The 19,502-nt window shown below is 35.5% G+C and overlaps 1 protein-coding gene across 3 annotated transcripts in view; it reads right to left on the bottom strand.

Annotated features, from left to right (window-relative positions):
* DMD (dystrophin) overlaps window positions 1-19,502 on the bottom strand; it is a 2,123,648-nt gene that overhangs the window by 659,484 nt on the left and 1,444,662 nt on the right. For all 3 annotated transcript variants that reach the window (XM_057539128.1, XM_057539123.1, XM_057539124.1), the window contains one exon: window positions 17,989-18,221. In XM_057539128.1, coding sequence (XP_057395111.1) covers window positions 17,989-18,221 — 233 coding nt within the window. The remainder of the gene's footprint in view (window positions 1-17,988; window positions 18,222-19,502) is intronic.

The raw sequence follows: 19,502 nt of genomic DNA on the forward strand, positions 1-19,502 counted from the left end.
TACTTTACTAATATATTATCTATTTTAGAAAACATGAAGTATTAAATATGAATGAGAATAAATATCAATAGAAATTGGTTCTTCTTATATTCCCATTGCAGATCTCTGTAACTGAACATGCAAAGGAAGAGACAACAAAGCTTTCCATTTCAAACAAAATGTGGAAAGTGTGCGATTTTTGTCTTTTAGGTTTTATACAGAAAAATGCTAAAACATATATAGGCATTTTAATGCCTTTAAATGCTGCTCTATATTGTGTGCTTCTCTGTAAAATTTCATGCGGATTTTAATAACTAATATTTTAACGATAAATTATTATAATGTATAAATATATTTTTATAGACAACACTAATTTTATAGAATGCTGTGCTAAATTCTTTCCCTCAGATATTCATTCTGGAGAATGCCTAGCTACTTGGTCCCTGGTAGGTATATAAAAATGAGAGGCAAAACTGCTATCCTACCAACAACTTTCCACATTACAGACTTGGTGCCAAGAAGAAAGATTTCTGAAAGGTTAATTTGGTAAAAACAATTGCATGTAGAGAAATCAAGTGACTCACAGAGACATGCACATGTGACTAAGATATATTAATATTCTCTGAACTGTGGTCCTCCAGATATTCCACACAAACGATTTCCATGGAGAAATGACTGAGAAATGCTGACCTAAATGACGCTAACAATCCTGCAGGACTCTTCAGTGACTTTGCTTATGGGGATGTACATTGTGGATCTTTATGACAGGCAAAGTCCATGTACATTTCTCAGCTTATTTGACTTTTTCATGGTAAATATCTATTGACATCTGATGGATCTAGTGTTTCAGAAAACATCCGGGGAAATGTTAAGATATTCTCTCACTTAGGAAAAATAGTGTATTCCCTAGTCAAAATCTTAACATTCATCATCTTCCTTTTTTTTTTTTCTTTTTTTTACAGCATCTCAATTAATTATGAAAGGCAATAGTGGTTGTTCTTGCTGGAGAATGTGATGAGAAAGAAGAAGGAAAAATCTATGTACATGGGTCTTGGGATAGCGCTGCAATGAAGCGAACATGGGTGGCCAAGTAAACACTGGGGCTTGCAGTGAAAGCTCAAGAAGACCATGTAAAGGAGTTGTAAGATGTTATGAAAAGGGCAACACAGACAAGGAGGAAAAACTTGATTTAAAAAAAAAAATTTATATTAAATGGGCCCTATTACTTGTTTTCCTGTTTGATCATCATGCTAGAACAGGTAATCTTTTAATTGCTTACATTTTTGCTTGAACTCCACGAGTGTGTTTGGGTCTTAATTATTCAGAATATGAAAACTGATGACCTAATGCTATGTATATTGATGCTAATGGACCGCTTCAGAATTTGTCAGGCTACTGAAGCTATGATGAAAGTGATCGCTTTCTCTTTCTCCAATTTAAAAAATATTCAGAGGTAGGAAGATAGAAATGAATAATATAATTTTTCTTTAATTTAATTTAATGCGTTAGAGCTATTTAGAACAGCGCTGTCCAATAGTACTTTCTGCAGAGATGGAAACGTTCTGTATCTGTGCTGTCCAATATGGTAGTCACTAGTCACATGTGGCTATTGAGCATTTGAAATGTGGCTAGTGCAACTAAAGAAATGATTTAAAAATTTTAATTAACTGGAATTTAAATAGCTACATATGACTAGTGGCTACTGTATTAGACACTGCAGATTTAGAGAATTACAGACAACACCTGTGGTTAATTAGGAAGTGATTCCTTGAGAACAGAAGAGGAAATATAAACACAATGCATTTTAATTTTCCACTTAATTTACATTGTTTTCAGTGACCTTGGTACAGTCTGATTGTCAAGTAAAATAAATGATGTCTACTACTAAACATTCATCCAAGGGTTATTCTTTCACATTCACACCTCCATGCCATCTGCAATGAGAGAACTAAGAAGACAGGAAAACAATCACATCATTTTTAGGTAATTAAAAGCTACTTAAGTCTAAACTAGAGAAATATGCTCTAGTTAAGAGTATACTATCAGACATAACTAGTAGCCTACCCAATATCCATTCTTTCCTTCTTCACTAAAAAAATCCAAATTTTGTTCAGAACAGCAGGGTTTTAGGATTAGGTCACCAGTTTTATTCTGAATTATAAATAAAGAAACACAACTACTTATTTAAAATACTCTACCCTCCCAGGATCTCTTAAAGCTAGGAGAGGTCATGTGACACATTTCTGTGGTGTAAGTAGACCTCTTCTATGTGGAGCTGCCAGAAAAGCTTTTGCTTTCCTTTTAAGTAGGAGCTGACACACCTGGGCACATGCATTTACTCTCCCCGTTTCCCCTTCTTTTCCATTTTAAGACAAAGACATAGTGCTTTGTGGCAGTGGAGCCATCTTGAGACCACAGGAAGGAATGAAAGCCAAATGTTGAGGATGGCTGGGGATGGCTAAAGGAAGAGTTGGGATACATGATTTTGTGGCTAATGGACCTACCCTGGAATACATAATTCTGAAGGTCTTGCTTTGTGAGAAAAATAAACTCCTATCTGGATAAGCTACTGTTAAGAGGATTTTGTTATATGCAGCCAAACACAATCCTAACTGTATTAACTGGGAAAAAAAGGTCCTTTAATTCCTAAAATTCTTAGAGTCTAAAATTATAATTGTTTTTGCTTGATGTGGCAAATTTAATTCCCAGGAGTCTTTCATTCATCACTGACCAAAAACAGACATAAATAATGCTGCATTTAAAAAATAAAATAAACATAAATATGCAAACAGCTCTATAACATTGTTAAATCTCAAATGCTAAGTAAAACTAGTCATCCATGAAGATAAAGTAAGTCAACAATATTTGTAAAACACCTAGTATGTCCTTAGCTGCTACAGCAAATAGAATAGTATGCCTGTCTTTAAGGGAATTTAAATTCATTTCAAGGGCTAAAATACAAAAATATAAAAAGTCAAATGACAATAAATGTTTATAAGACAGGTTCAAGACATGGGACTTCCCTGGTGGCGCAGTGGTTAAGAATCCGCCTGCCAATGCAGGGGACACGGGTTTGAGCCCTGGTCTGGGAAGATCCCACATGCCGCGGAGCAACTAAGCCTGTGCGCCACAACTACTGAGCCTGTGCTCTAGAACCCGTGTACCACAACTACTGAAGCCCATGTGCCTAGAGCCCGTGCTCCACAACAAGAGAAGCCACTGCAGTGAGAAGCCCGTGCACCACAACAGAGTAGCCCCCCGCTCGCTGCAACTAGAGAAAGCCCGCGCACAGCAACAAAGACCCAATGCAGCGAAAAAAAAAAAAAAGTAAAAAATAAAGTGTAAAAAGGGTGGGTAGGATTTAAGAAAAAAAAAAAAGGGAGGTTCAAGACAATAGAAGCAGCTTTACAAGAAAACATACAGTTAAAGGACAAAATAATTTTGTAGTCAATCACTGATTAAAAAGACCAATACAGATTGGCGCTTTCAAAACAAATTTCACTGAGAAGGCAGGGCAAGACCTCAAAGGCTTCAATGTTCTGACAAACCAGTCAACTCTACATTTCTAATCATTGTAATCAACTTTAAGGAGTGTGAAGGAACCCCAAGTCATTGATGTGGTTACTTGATAATTGGATTTGATTAGAACTCATACCTTGAAATGGCTGCACAGTTCTCATCTAAGAAGTTTCCTAATGCTAAAAATAAAATACATGCTCATTTTGATTTAGAGTACAATTTTATTGTAAAATCTCATTATATATAGCTTCTTGCCTGCTTGCATTCTTTCCAACTGCTATTATCTGCCCCCAATAACTGTCTCCTTTTAGTACCTAACACCTATCAAATAACTAAAAAAAAAATAAAATAAAATCGAACATAGGTAGTGTGGTAAAGTGGCAGTTTGATTTTTATGTCAAATTTCTCAAAGTGCATTCATGGTTCTAAAAGTGGCAGCTTTTTATAATTTTCATATAATATGACATGACAGAAAAGCTTAGGCTCACCAGAGTTGCTACAGATTATTTTCCCTCTCACCACACTCTAGTCCTTTCAGTTTTATGGGGAAAAAGCATGAAGGAGTTAAGTGTAAATTATTCTCTTCTCTCCACTTTCTTAAGTAGAGATTGATCTATGTTCTTTGCCCCAACCCTTCTCCATGGTTTTATTTTTTCTTACTTCTACTTGGAAGGTTTCAAAATAATCCTAGAGCTTAACAGAGATGAAATCAGTTTGTGGAGGGAGGGTAAAGTCTATCATTACAAAGTTTACCCTGCTGCCATAATTGAAGGGAGAATATGTCAGGTAATTCAAAGCATTATCTTGAGATAAATAATACAGAAGATATTTTTTCCTTGAATCAATCATAGGAAATACGTAATTCTTGAATATGATGCTACTTGTTTACACAGAATATAAAATATAAAGATAAGGAAATCTGGAAGGTTTTATGAATTACTAAAACTATATTTAAAGTCATTTTTATAAATCTAGTAAAGAATTAATCACTCTAGTGATTAATTCACTCTAGGAACTCTGGTACTATTTTTAGTAAATTGATAAAAGTGCACAAAACACAGCCAACATGCTACTGCCTCTCTCTCAAAAACAGTGAAGCTATGATCACCTTGGAAATTTACCAACTAGCTTAGTTTATGAAATTTTAAAACATTAGAACATATGCAAAAATAAATTTTCATCCCTAGGTTATTAAATAAAAATTAACAAGACGTCTGGAAAGAGAAGTCTAGTTTAACTGTCTTCTATATCAGGGAGGGAGGCACATATTAAGAGGAAGAAAATAAATGATTCATTCATTCTAATACGTATATGAATGAAAACACCATAGCATTTTTTTCTCTTGTGGCAATTACCACTCTGCTTTTTATGCTTCCTTCACAGAAGATACACTCTAAAACTGGAGCCTGAGTTATTCTTATTTTTAATCCCCGAGAGCAGATAACATTGATGTCTTTCACCAGCATGTGTTCAATAAATAACAGATGAATGAAAACAGTCTTATATCAAAAGCCATTAAAAGGTAGTCATTATATTTCTAATGAATCTACATGACATTGTAAGTCAGGGGTCTCCAAAGTAGGCATTTGAGGGAGGAAAGAAAATATTAGTAGACTATTAAAAACATCTACCACTTTATAGGTATTTTAGTACTATGTATACATATATATATATTTATCACTGTAACCCAAGTAATCATATACAGAAAACTGTGGATAAATGAACAAAAACACTTACTAATAGTGATGTGTGATCAATGGTTTATTTCTTTCTTAATTATTCGCTGACATACACAGGAAATCAAATTTAAATCCAAACTCTTATACCACTATCTCTTTCCAATGTCATTTCCTAATGTTCTTTGTAACATGGGTTTTCAAAAACTATTTGTTGAATTAAGGAATGAATGAACAAAGAACCACGCACCTGACATTAACATTATCTAACATTACCCTAACATTCAGGGTAATAAGAACTTACTTTATAACACACTGTAACTTCAATTATAGACATCAAGGACCCCAAATGATAAAAGCTCCCAAAGCAGGTAATAATATTTAGGGTATAATAACATTATGCAGCTTTCAAAAAAGATTAAAAGACACTGAATTATACTGCTTTCTTATAGAAGAAGGAAGATCCCAGATTTTAGGTATTTTTATGAAAAAAATAAAAGCCATTTCATATAAAGGAATCTCTATCTAAACCCAAGCAAGGACATTTATAAATATAATTCACTATTTAAAAACAATAACAAACATAAACTTCCTTATCAGAATCCCACTGGTATTTCATTGAAAACACAATATACTGGCTTTTATCAGAATTCATGTAAATATTATGGTTCAGTTTTACCTGATAAGGTTTTGACAAAATTTTACAGTGAATTGAACTGAAATGTAGTAAGATATGCATTTCCATTCACAGACATTGGGATATGTGGTTTGGTAAAGCTTATGTTTATCTTTAAGCAAAAAATGTGTATGATACCATTTTCCGTAAAAAGGTTATTATAATATTTTGAAAATGGGAACTGTTTGTGTTTGCGACACTATGAGCTTTGTATTTATGGGAGTTAATTTTGCCATGATCTATGAGAGTATAAATCATATTACTGACACTGACATATTTTAACAATCTTCAGTGAAGATAACAGTGAATTTGGCTCTCATAAGGTAAGGAAAGAAAATTGCACGCATGTAGAACAGTGATCCAGAGTTATGAGCCTTCTACAGGGGACATGTACACTTGTCAGAAGATAACTGCAGTACAAATTTGCAAATATCTTCAGCCAAACATAGTACAACATTATTCTTTGTAGAATGCAACATACACCTTCCATATATGGAAAGACAGCAAACTCTGGTACGGTGCTTCTTAAACAAGGTTGTGCAGAAATGAACAGATGAGATGATCAGGGCTGAATGGTTGTTTGAGAAAAGAGAAAAACAGAATCATCAATCTCTTCACACTAAGATGACTGTCATCTAACTTGTGAAATCCGTTGGATACCAATGGAAACAAACTGTTTAGTTTTAGTTTGTTCTATTATAACTTTGGTGGAGAAATGAGGAGATGTTTAAGAAGGGGCGTGGTGGGGCTCACAGAAAAAGAAAAAGAAGAAACGTCTATTCCCCACGAGGTCTGTATTTACGTTAGGGCATCTACATTCACTAAGTGACCTTAGACCATGTTACTATATTGTCTGTAACCTTTCTCATTGATTGAATGAGGGAAAAACTATTTGTAATACCCACTTTTCTGCTATGCTCATGGCAATAGAATAATACCAAGAAACATTGTTTTGTTTTTAGTTTAAACAGTCAGTGCCATTTTCCCCCCACATTGTTCCACTAATCCTTCTAAGTCCACGCTAGACAAATTTTGTCATCAGATTGTGGCTGAATTTATTCAGCAAAAGTTATAATCAGAATGATTCTGGAGCCATTCAATTGCTCTCTGTGTAGATATAGCCAGAGTTTAAAAAATAATCATAGAATTTTTATTAAAGACTTTGACCTTAACAATAAAAAAATTAAGCACATCCAAGTAATTATTTCCCATTTAAATATATACTGTACTCACTAAGACTGCTTGTTCAATCTTTGGATAATGAAATCTCCCAGGTAGCAGTATAATGTGCAGCTAAAAATGAATCTTGAACAATGCTATTATCATCTTGTCCAGATTGGCGAATTTGTCTCAACCCCAATCTGGAGAGGTCTTATTAAGAGCTAAAACTCTTTGCTGATTCTTTATTCAATACAAGTGCCTGTGGTTCAGATTTAGTGGTGAATTACCCTGAACACCTGGCCAAGATGACTTGAAAAAAGACTATAATTTGTTTAGCACAGGCAATCAGAGACCAGTAGTAGAAAAAATAACAATATCAAATGGCCACCTAAATCCTACCTATTGATAACGTTACAGTTATCCATTGCCACAACCTGTCCCCAGATCTGCCAGCCACAACTCTCTATCCCCAAACTCTCTCTCTCCTTCTCACCTTCCATCCCTCTTTCCATTTTCCCTATTCTTCCCTCCCTCTCTTTTTTTTCCTATTCTTCCCTCCTTCCTTCCCTCCTCTTCCTTTCGTTCCCTCTTCCCCTTCCTCTGTCTCTCCTTCTTTCCTTTCCCTAAGGGTCATATTTAATCATAACTTTCAGAGAAAAACTCTAGACATATTTTCTCCTTCATTGGATAGATTATGTCAGTAAAAGAAAACTGTGGATAACTGTCACAACAATTTTATTTCAGAGCTATTTTACTTAAACATGTGATGAAATAGGAAAAGCATTTTTTTATCAGATTTCTCTGACACTATAAATTACAAGTCATCCTCTGCTATTAATTCACAATTTTAGAAAATAAACTTAGAGCTTCATGTATGTTTTACTTTTAAAGGCTTAATTTGCATATTTCACACACATCTCGATTCCTCTACAATACAGTGGTATAATTTTTACTCTAAAATTAAGCAGTCGAACTGCTTAATTTTTTAAATGGCTACATTTAACAATCTTTTAAAAATTATAGCTGTAATTTTAACTTCCATTTTTTGCTTAATGTAATTCACTTAGTAAAAATTATTTTCATTTCTAAATGGTAGCAGCCCCCTGTTTTCTAAAATAAGAATTTAATTAAACAACTTATGCTAAAGGAGAACAGAAACTTAGTATCAAATGTGTGATTTTTCAATTCAAGGTCTAGAACTATGAAAAGCTAACTTATTCAAATGCCGTGTCCTTATTCCCTTTCTGGGGACTATATTTTAATCACTGCATGTCTAAAGTTTGATCTGAAGTTAATAAATTCGAAACTAAGTTTTCCCAGAGTCATAAGATGTTTTATTACATCATCTCTAATTTCTGATGCTCCACAGTGACAATTAAAATCCCCCAGCCCTAATCTCTGTTAAAAATGAAGCTTCTTTATCACATTTCATTCACATTATCCATAAAGCAATCTACATTTTTTATATTGTAATTTTTTATTGTGAAATATGTGTAAATATAAAGCTCTAAATATTTAACAATATATTCAAGACTGAGTCATTATTGCAATATTTGGAGCAAAATTGATTAGAATATTATGAAATGTGAAAAATAATTATTAACAAAGAATAACATTTTGTTGTACTATAATGCATCCTCTTTTTTTTTATTACTTATCTCCATGATATCATTTTATTTATTTATTTATTTGTAAACATCTTTATTGGAGTATAATTGCTTTACAATGGTGTGTTAGTTTTTGCTTTATAACAAAGTGAATCAGTTATACATATACATATGTCCCCATATCTCTTCCCTCTTGCGTCTCCCTCCCTCCCACCCTCCCTATCCCACCCCTCTAGGTGGTCACAAAGCACGGAGCTGGTCTCCCTGTGCTATGCGGCTGCTTCCCACTACCTATGTATTTTACGTTTGGTAGGGTATATATATCCATGCCACTCTCTCACTTTGTCCCAGCTTACCCTTCACCCTCCCCGTATCCTCAAGCCCATTCTCTAGTAGGTCTGTGTCTTTATTCCCGTCTTGCCCCTAGGTTCTTCATGGCCTTTTTTTTTTTTTTTCCTTAGATTCCATATATATGTGTTAGCATACTGTATTTGTTTTTCTCTTTCTGACTTACTTCACTCTGTATGACAGACGCTAGGTCCATCCACCTCACTACAAACAACTCAATTTCGTTTCTTTTTATGGCTAAGTAATATTCCATTGTATAAATGTGCCACATCTTCTTTATCCATTCATCTGTTGATGGACACTTTGGTTGCTTCTGTGTCCTGGCTATTGTAAACAGAGATGCAATGAACATTGTCGTACATGACTCTTTCTGAATTATGGTTTTCTCAGGGTATATGCCCAGTAGTGGGATTGCTGGGTCATATGGTAGTTCTATTTGTAGTTTTTTAAGGAACCTCCATACCATTCTCCATAGTGGCTGTATCAATTTACATGCCCACTAACAGTGCAAGAGGGTTCCCTTTTCGCCACACCCTCTCCAGCATTTATTGTTTGTACATTTTTTGATGATGGCCATTCTGACAAGTGTGAGATGACATCTCATTGTAGTTCTGATTTGCATTCCTCTAATGATTAATGATGTTGAGCATACTTTCATGTGTTTGTTGGGAATCTGTATATCTTCTTTGGAGAAATGTCTATTTAGGTCTTCTGCCCATTTCTGGATTGAGTTTGTTTTTTTTGATATTGAGCTGCATGAGCTGCTTGTAAATTTTGGAGATTAATCCACTGTCAGTTGCTTCATTTGCAAATATTTTCTCCCATTCTGAGGGTTGTCTTCTCGTCTTGTTTATGGTTTCCTTTGCTGTGCAAAAGCTTTCAAGCTTCATTAGGTCCCATTTATTTATTTTTGTTTTTATTTCCATTTCTCTATGAGGTGGGTGAAAAAGGATCTTGCTGTCATTTATGTCATAGAGTGTTCTGCCTATGTTTTCCTCTAAGAGTTTGATAGTCTCTGGCCTTACACTTAGGTCTTTAATCCATTCTGAGTTTATTTTGGTGTATGGTGTTAGGGAGTGTTCTAATTTCATTCTTTTACATGTAGCTGTCCAGTTTTCCCAGCACCACTTATTGAAGAGGCTGTCTTTTCTCCACTGTATATTCTTGCCTCCTTTATCAAAGATAAGGTGACCATATGTGTGTGGGTTTATCTCTGGGCTATCTATCCTGTCCCATTGATTTATATTTCTGTTTTTATGCCAGTACCATACTGTCTTGATTACTGTAGCTTTGTAGTATGGTCTGAAGTCAGAGAGCCTGATTCCTCCAGCTCCGTTTTTCTTTCTCAAGATTGCCTTGGCTATTCGGGGTCTTTTGTGTTTCCATACAAATTGTGAAATTTTTTGTTCTAGTTCTGTGAAAAATGCCAGTGGTAGTTTGATAGGGATTTCATTGAATCTGTAGATTGCTTTGGGTATTAGAGTCATTTTCACCATGTTGATTCTTCCAATCCAAGAACATGATATATCTCTCCATCTATTTGTAGCATCTTTAATTTCTTTCATCAGTGTCTTATAATTTTCTGCATACAGGTCTTTTATCTCCTTAGGTAGGTTTGTTCCTAGATATTTTATTCTTTTTGTTGCAATGGTAAATGGGAGTGTTTTCTTAATTTCACTTTCAGATTTTTCATCATTAGTGTATAGGAATGCAAGAGATTTCTCTGTGCATTAATTTTGTATCCTGCTACTTTACCAAATTCATTGATTAGCTCTAGTAATTTTCAGGTGGCATCTTTAGGATTCTCTATGTATAGTATCATGTCATCTGCAAACAGTGACAGCTTTACTTCCTCTTTTCCAATTTGGATTCCTTTTATTTCTTTTTCTTCTCTGATTGCTGTGTCTAAAACTTCCAAAACTATGTTGAATAATAGTGGTGAGAGTGGGCAACCTTGTCTTGATCCTGATCTTAGTGGAAATGGTTTCAGTTTTTCTCCATTGAGGACGATGTTGGCTGTGGGTTTGTCATATATGGCCTTTATTATGTTGAGGAAAGTTCCCTCTATGCCTGCTTTCTGGAGGGTTTTTAACATAAATGGGTGTTGAATTTTGTCAAAAGCTTTTTCTGCATCTATTGAGATGATCATATGGTTTTTCTCCTTCAGTTTGTTAATATGGTGTATCACGTTGATTGATTTGTGTATATTGAAGAACCCTTGCATTCCTGGGATAAACCCCACTTGATCATGGTGTATGATCCTTTTAATGTGCTGTTGGATTCCGTTTGCTAGTATTTTGTTGAGGGCTTTTGCATCTATGTTCATCAGTGGTATTGCCCTGTAGTTTTCTTTCTTTGTGACATCTTTGTCTGGTTTTGGTATCAGGGTGATGTTGGCCTCGTAGAATGAGTTAGGGAGTGTTCCTCCCTCTGCAATATTTTGGAAGAGGTTGAGAAGGATAGGTGTTAGCTCTTCTCTAAATGTTTGATAGAATTCGCCTGTGAAGCCATCTGGTCCTGGGCTTTTGTTTGTTGGAAGATTTTTAATCTCAGTTTCAATTTCACTGCTTGTGATTGGTCTGTTCATATTTTCTATTTCTTCCTGGTTCAGTCTCGGAAGGTTGGGCATTTCTAAGAACTTGTCCATTTCTTGAGGGTTGTCCATTTTATTGGCATATAGTTGCTTGTAGTAATCTCTCATGATCCTTTGTATTTCTGCAGTGTCAGTTGTTACTTCTCCTTTTTCATTTCTAATTCTATTGATTTGTGTCTTCTCCCTTTTTCTCTTGATGAGTCTGGCTAATGGTTTATCAATTTTGTTTATCTTCTCAAAGAACCAGTTTTTAGTTTTATTGATCTTTGCTATCGTTTCCTTAATTTCTTTTTCATTTATTTCTGATCTGATCTTTATGATTTCTTTCCTTCTGCTAATGTTGGTGTTGTTTTGTTCTTCTTTCCCTAATTGCTCTAGGTGTAAGGTTAGGTTGTTTACCTGAGATGTTTCTTGTTTCTTAAGGTAGGATTGTATTGATATAAACTTCCCTCTTAGAACTGCTTTTGCTGCATCCCATAGGTTTCGGGTCATCGTCTTTTCATTATCATTTGTTGCTAGGTATTTTTTGATTTCCTTTTTGATTTCTTCAGTGATTTCTTGGTTATTAAGTAGTGTATTCTGTAGCCTCCATGTGTTTGTATTTTTTACAGATTTTTTTCCTGTAATTGATATCTAGTCTCATAGCATTGTGTTCGGAAAAGATACTTGATACAATTTCAATTTTCTTAAATTTACCAAGGCTTGATTTGTGACCCAAGATATGATCTATCTTGGAGAATGTTCCATGAGCACTTGAGAAGAATGTGTATTCTGTTGTTTTTGGATGGAACGTCTTATAAATATCAATTAAGTCCATCTTGTTTAACGTATCATTTAAAGCTTGTGTTTCCTTACTTATTTTCATTTTGGATGATCTGTCCACTGGTGAAAGTGGGGTGTTAAAGTCCCCTACTATGATTGTGTTACTGTCGATTTGCCCTTTTATGACTGTTAGTATTTGCCTTATGTATTGAGGTGCTCCTATGTTGGGTGCATAAATATTTACAATTGTTATATCTTCTTCTTGGATTGATATCTTGATCATTACGTAGTGTCCTTCTTTTTCTCTTGTAATAGTCTTTGTTTTTAAAGTCTATTTTGTCTGATATGAGACTTGCTACTTCAGCTTTCTTTTGATTTCCATTTGCATGGAATATCTTTTTCCATCCCGTCACTTTCAGTCTGTATGTGTCCGTAGGTCTGAGGTGGGTCTCTTGTAGACAGCATATATATGGGTCTTGATTTTGTATCGATTCAGCCAATCTATGTCTTTTGGTTGGAGCATTTAATCAATTTACATTTAAGGTAATTATCAATGTGTATGTTCCTATTACCATTTTCTTTGTTTTGTGTTTGTTATTGTAGGTCTTTTCCTTGTCTTGTGTTTCCTGCCTAGAGAAGTTCCTTTAGCATTTGTTGTAAAGCTGGTTTGGTGGTGCTGAATTCTCTTAGCTTTTGCTTGTCTGTAAAGCTTTTAATTTCTCCGTCAAATCTGAATGAGATCCTTGCTGGGTAGAGTAATCTTGGTTGTAGTTTTTTCTCCTTCATCACTTTAAATATGTCCTGCCACTCCCTTCTGGCTTGGAGAGTTTCTGCTGAAAGATCAGCTGTTAACCTTATGGGGATTCCCTTGTATTTTATTCTCTGGAGCTCGTTTAGGTGGTGCTCTGAATCCCCTCTCCTCGCACACCCTGAAACAATGGTCTCTTGCCTCTTAGGCAGGTGCAGACTTTTTCCCGGACTCCCTCCCGGCTAGCCATGGTGCATTAGCCCCCTTCAGCCTGTGTTCACGCAGCCAACCCCAGTCCTCTCCCTGGGATCCGACCTCCGAAGCCCGAGCCTCAGCTCCCAGCCCCCGCCCGCCCCAGCGGGTGAGCAGACAAGCCTCTCGGGCTGGTGAGTGCTGGTCGGCACCGATCCTCTGTGCGGGAATCTCTGAGCTTTGCCCTCCGCACCCCTGTTGCTGCGCTCTCCTCCGTGGCTCCGAAGCTTCCCCCCTCCGCCACCTGCAGTCTCCGCCCACGAAGGGGCTTCCTAGTGTGTGGAAACCTTTCCTCCTTCACAGCTCCCTCCCCCAGGTGCAGGTCCCATCCTTATTCTTTTGTCTCTGTTTTTTCTTTTTTCTTTTGCCCTACCCAGGTACAAGGGGAGTTTCTTGCCTTTTAGGAGGTCTGAGGTCTTCTGCCAGCCTTCAGCAGGTGTTCTTTAGGAGTTTTTCCACATGTAGATGTATTTCTGATGTATTTGTGGGGAGGAAGGTGATCTCCACGTCTTACTATTCCGCCATCTTGAAGCTCCCTCGCAATCTACATTTTTTTGAGAACCAACTACTGTATGTGCAGGTGTCAAACAAACTTATATTTAGAGTACTGGGGCATAAATAGTTTTATTTCAGGTCTCCATATTGCAAAGTTAAAATAGATAAACATATTGCTTACATTGGGAGGAGTGGGGAGGAAATGATCTCTCCCCCAGTGGAAGGAGCTTTGGAAGGAAAGGGTTTTAAATCAACGTTCTCTGCTCTCCTCTAGCTAAGAGATGGGGGTGTGACCCAAGCATGGTCAACTGGACTCCTCCCAGGACTTTAAATTTTGAACAGTTACACAGTATAAAGCAAAAGAGGATCACAAAGAGACTCAAGTAGTACCTGCTAACTAAATGCCCAGGCATACTCACGTCCGTTTTCTTTTTCTAGGTCTTTTTCCATTGCCTTCAAGCTAATTACAGTGTTTACTTTCTGCTTGATTTAATCAGAGGGTGCTTTCTGTTGCTTGCATGGAGAGAAACCTACCTAATGTGCAACTACACTACATTTGATGATTTTACTTCTCTGTTTAAAATCCTTTCAAGGTTGTTACCACCTGCAGGCCATAATCAAAACTCCTTAGTCTGTATTGTAATAGTTCTGCATGGTGGCTTATTTTATAACGTATTAACGCATTAAATCATACAAATTTGTAACAGATAAAAATATCAAATCACTAGGTTATACACCTGAAACTATTATAATATTGTATGTCAATTATAATTTTTTTAAAACCCTCCTTAGTCTGGCAAGGAAGGGTCCCCATTTTTTAGTCCTACCCTTCTCTATGCAACCTCATAAATTTCTTCCTCATCCCCTTAGTTTCAGCCAGATGGAATCACAATTTCTATCACATACTGCACTGTTTACTTCAGTGAAAAGCACAGTTCCTTCTGCCAGGATCGCCTTTGTCATTTTATCTACCTGGTTAATTTCAAGTTGTTCTTTAATGCTTGGCTTAGGTTTTGTCTTCTTCAAGAAGCTTTTCCTGACATCTCTTCTCCTCCTTGGCTTAGTTAGATGTCCTCTCCATGAAGTAAGTCCCTAGACCATCGCCCAAGGATTCCCAGGGAAGTGGAAAACTACAGTGTCTAAGGGTGGGGATTCTGGAACCAGACTGCTTAGGTTCAAATCTCATTGCTATCTTTTTACTACCTGACATTGAGCAAGTTACTTACAACATTACTTACACAAGCACTGACTGGGCTTTAGTATAAATCTCACAGTGTTGTTGTAAGCATTAAATGATACACACAAATTATTTAGGTCAGTGACTAGCATCATTAATGCTAAATATGTGCTAGGTATTATCCTGAAATTTATTTCTATCACAGTGCTATTATTGCTTTTTATTCCCATCATCTTCTTTAATCGGTGCATTCCTATCTTATCTAACTCTGTATTTCCCAGGCACTTAGTAGTCGCTCAATAAAAATTTACTAAAAGAATATATGAGGAAATAGACATTGATAGTGTTTTGCAGTTTATAAAGCACATGTGGAACACTGCATCATTTCTCACACCTCAAACAGTAAAATTAGAATTGCTTTATTTAAAACTCTATATAGAGGAAATATTTCTTTCCTGATATTACAATCAATACTTCCCCAAACTCACCTCTCTTTTTTATACCCCTCCACACACACACATTTGTTTAATGTTTATCTAGGGTCATTTTACTGACCAGTTAGTGACTGTAGCTATACAAGGCAGGAATTGACAATATCTTTATAATTTTTTTTAATATAAGGGGAAGAAGCAGGAAAATCATCCCCACTATTCAGCAAGAGAAGAGAGATTACAGGTGTATATGTGTATGTGTGTGTGTGTGTGTGTGTGTGTGTGTGTGTGTGAACATTTATAATACAGTTGACCCTTCAATAACACAGGTTTGAACTATGCAAGTCCAATTACATGGGGATTTTTTTTTCAATAAAAATACAGTCGGCCCCCCGTATCTGCAGATGGAGAATCCACAGATGCAGAATCCACAGATATGGAGGGCCAACTATGGGACTTGAGCATCTGCAGATTTTGTTATCCATGGTGGATTCCAGAACCAATCCCCTGGGGGACTGACAACTGTACTGGCTTTCTGTGACCCTAGACATGGCACTTGAACTTCTCCTCTGAATTACTTTTGGACCTGTAGTTAAAGACTATCACTTTGAAGAGGCATCAAACGTTTTACAAAGGAGTGTGGATTATCTTTCCCACTCTAGTATCTAGTGGCTTTTACAGGAGGCCATAATGTCATTAGCAGAATGGGGTCCAGGTGTGGAAATGAGCTCTTATTTTCATGTAATATTATTATATGGCATACAGTTTGCACAACACAAATACCATGAATAGGCAGACTTACATAGTTTGCTTAGAACCTAATATTAATTACTAACATTAGTTGAATACTTGCAGTAATCAAGGCAAGATGGGAAGCATTTTCATGTACTACCTAATTTAATCCTCATGACCACCTATAAGGAAGATAGTATCATTATCCACATTGTATAGATAGATGACCTCAGGTTCAGGGAGGTTGAATAACTTACCCAAGGTCACACAGCTATAGTAGAGGAGCCAAACTTTAAACCCATAGAATCTAATTTCAAAGCCCATGCTTTAAACATTATAACATACTGTCTCCTCTGGTTAGGAATAGTCCCGGAAGTACTGGAATAGCTCAATATGATATTGTGAAAGAATGTACCTCTTGTTTCTTTATGTATCAGCACACTGCAATTGTAAAATGCTTAGCTTTGTGTCTGACATACACTATATATTCAAATACACATATATCACCAAATGGTAGCCACATTTACAGTTAATACTGGCAGGCAGTATACATAGTAAGAACACAGGCTTAGGCACCAAACAGACTTGGATTTGAATCTTTGCTCTGCTACTTATTAGGAGTGTGACATCTATGAGCTTCAGTTGCTTTTTTGGAAAAATTTGGCTACTAATACTTGTTATAAAGCAGTAGTAAAACAAACTATACATATATATTTATATAATATTTACATATCTTTATATTCACACATATCCAACACTATATGGTGTATGTGAATCCTTTGTGCCTTGTACCCAGAAGAGGAAACCAAGATCCAGAGCATGATTTGACTACAATCATGCCATTTGCAAATGAGAAAAAAATTACCACTGAATTCAGGTCCTCTGAGTCTAAGATTAAGACACTTTAAATGCAGGTTGTTTACTATTAAATTATTTTCATTCTTACTGAATTGCTGAAGTTCATTTTAAAAAGAAATCTGTCTGCCCTAGTCCCTGTTTTTACAAAAAGTAGTTCTATAACAGCTAGACAACTTCAGTACAATTTATTACTTCTTTAGAAAAGACTTGAACATCATTTACAAGTGAAAAAACTATAGCATATAAACCTTTCAAATCTACTTTTCTTATTCATTCAGAAATATAAAAGATATATAGTATATTTGTTTTAGCTAAGTAAACCATATTTATGTCAGTGTATTCTGATGTCTCTCACTGATGTCATAATTTTGCAGAATGGATTCCAATGAGGCTGAGAAATGCAATCGTTGTATTAAAAACATGTTTATTTGAGTATGGCATTAAATAAATACGAATATTAAGATCTAAGGTATTTAAAAATATATTATGTTTTGTTACTTTTCTCTTTTTTTATTTGTAGCTTATTTTCAATTATCCTTATCATTGGAGGAGGAGAATTGGCACGGACAACTCAGAAGAGTGAATAACCAATTCCCAGATTATTATATTTGATTCTGTAATATATTATGGCTGCAGAGTGCCAAAACAAACAGTTCAAATGTAAACAGCTCAAATGAGCTATTTATTTGATATAAAATAGGTTTTAAAAATACCAGTTGTTTAGTGAATTTAATTAAGCCAACTATACTTTAAGGGCTAAGCTTTTTTACTTGTATTATTCCTTTGTAATTTATGGTTGTTTTAGACAACTGCATTAATTTGTTTCCTTGATCATACTTAGACTGAACAGAGTTGAGAGAGTAGTGTGTTGGCTAACAGAGAAGAGCTACCTAAAAACTGGTGGGAAATGACTTGTGGAAAATCTTCACTTTAAAGATAAACCTCTGCCAGCTTTTCTCTTTTTTCCCCCATACCTTCTGCTTGATGATCATCTCGTTGATGTCTTCAAGATCACCCACCATCACCCTCTGTGATTTTATAACACGATCAAGCAGAGACAGCCAGTCGGTAAGTTCTGTCCAAACCCGGTTGAAATCTGCCAGAGCAGGTACCTCCAACAGCAAGGAAGATGGCATTTCTAGTTTGGAGACGGCAGTTTCCTTGGTAACCACAGGTTGTGTCACCAGAGTAACAGTCTGACTAGGAGCTAAATTTTTTTTTTTCAAAAAAGAAAAAAGAAAAAAAGAAAAATTAGAAACACAAGAAGCCGATTTCAATCATAATAAAACTAATTTAAGGGTAACAATTTGAGCCAAAGTATTATTTATGACATTATAAATATAATTTGTAAATTATAAGTAGAATTTATGAATAAATTATAAAGTATCCTAATGTGGATACTTTATATAGTACCACGATAGAAAAATTCAAAGTTTCCAACTTTTCATTAATATACATTTAACAATCTTTCAAAATGATTTTGATTATCCTCACAGCTGAGCAATTGATTTAATTCAAAAATTCCTTCTCAATAACAATTATACAGGTTGTGGAATTGGTAAAGAAAAATATAAAGTATTCAGGCTTTGCCAGGTGAATAAGTTTTACTCATTTTTTTCATTCAAGGGGAAGAAAAAAGTAAAGATTGGATAAGATCTTATTTAGAACTTATGATTTCCTTGAATAGGAAGTAAATTAGTTTGGAGGTGGACTCTAGGGAAATCAAAGCCAATGAAATGTTCTTGTCTTTGCTCTGTATTTTATACTGGGAGCAGCTTATATGTTTTTTCCTTTTCTTTCAGACTGGTAATAAAGTAGCTAGCAGTGAAGAAAACCCAAGCTACATTATTTTTGGAAAATGAGAGCTAGGAAAGTTTTTCCACTTGGATAATGAAACACTGTTTCAAGGTTATTAAGAAATACTAAATTAATATGAATAGTGATGAACACTGTAGTGTAAGGTAGCACATGGTAATAGTTAAGATCTGAAGTTCTGGAGTGAAAACACCTGGGAGAGAATCCTTCTCTGTCTTAGGAACTCTGTGACCTTGGTTAAGTTACTAAACTTCTCTAAATTTCAGGTTTTCTCTTCAGCAAGGAGGGATAATGACAGGATAAATGTCAAAGGGGCAGTTGTACAGATTCAATGACTAATACAAGAAATGTACATAGAACAATACCAGAAAAATAACAGGAAAAATATTAGCATAGTTCTGGACACTAGTAGGTAATACTGTTAGGTATTACTATTTTTATAAATATCTGATAAATAAGAAGCACAGTGATAAACAAATATGGAAAGAAGTTAGAGATAAGGGGTCAAAATCCGTAAAATATTTGGGGAAAACTCAGTCAAAGGTCTTGTGTGGCCCTATATGTACTGAAGGGGGCTGAATTTGCTGGTGTGAATTGCTACTAAATACCAACAGCTGGATTATCGAAGGTGAGTGAAGAAGGGCAAAAAATGTCAGGTCTAGTTTATAGGCAA

Source organism: Balaenoptera acutorostrata, chromosome X, assembly GCF_949987535.1.
Source record: "Balaenoptera acutorostrata chromosome X, mBalAcu1.1, whole genome shotgun sequence".
NCBI lineage: Eukaryota > Metazoa > Chordata > Mammalia > Artiodactyla > Balaenopteridae > Balaenoptera > Balaenoptera acutorostrata.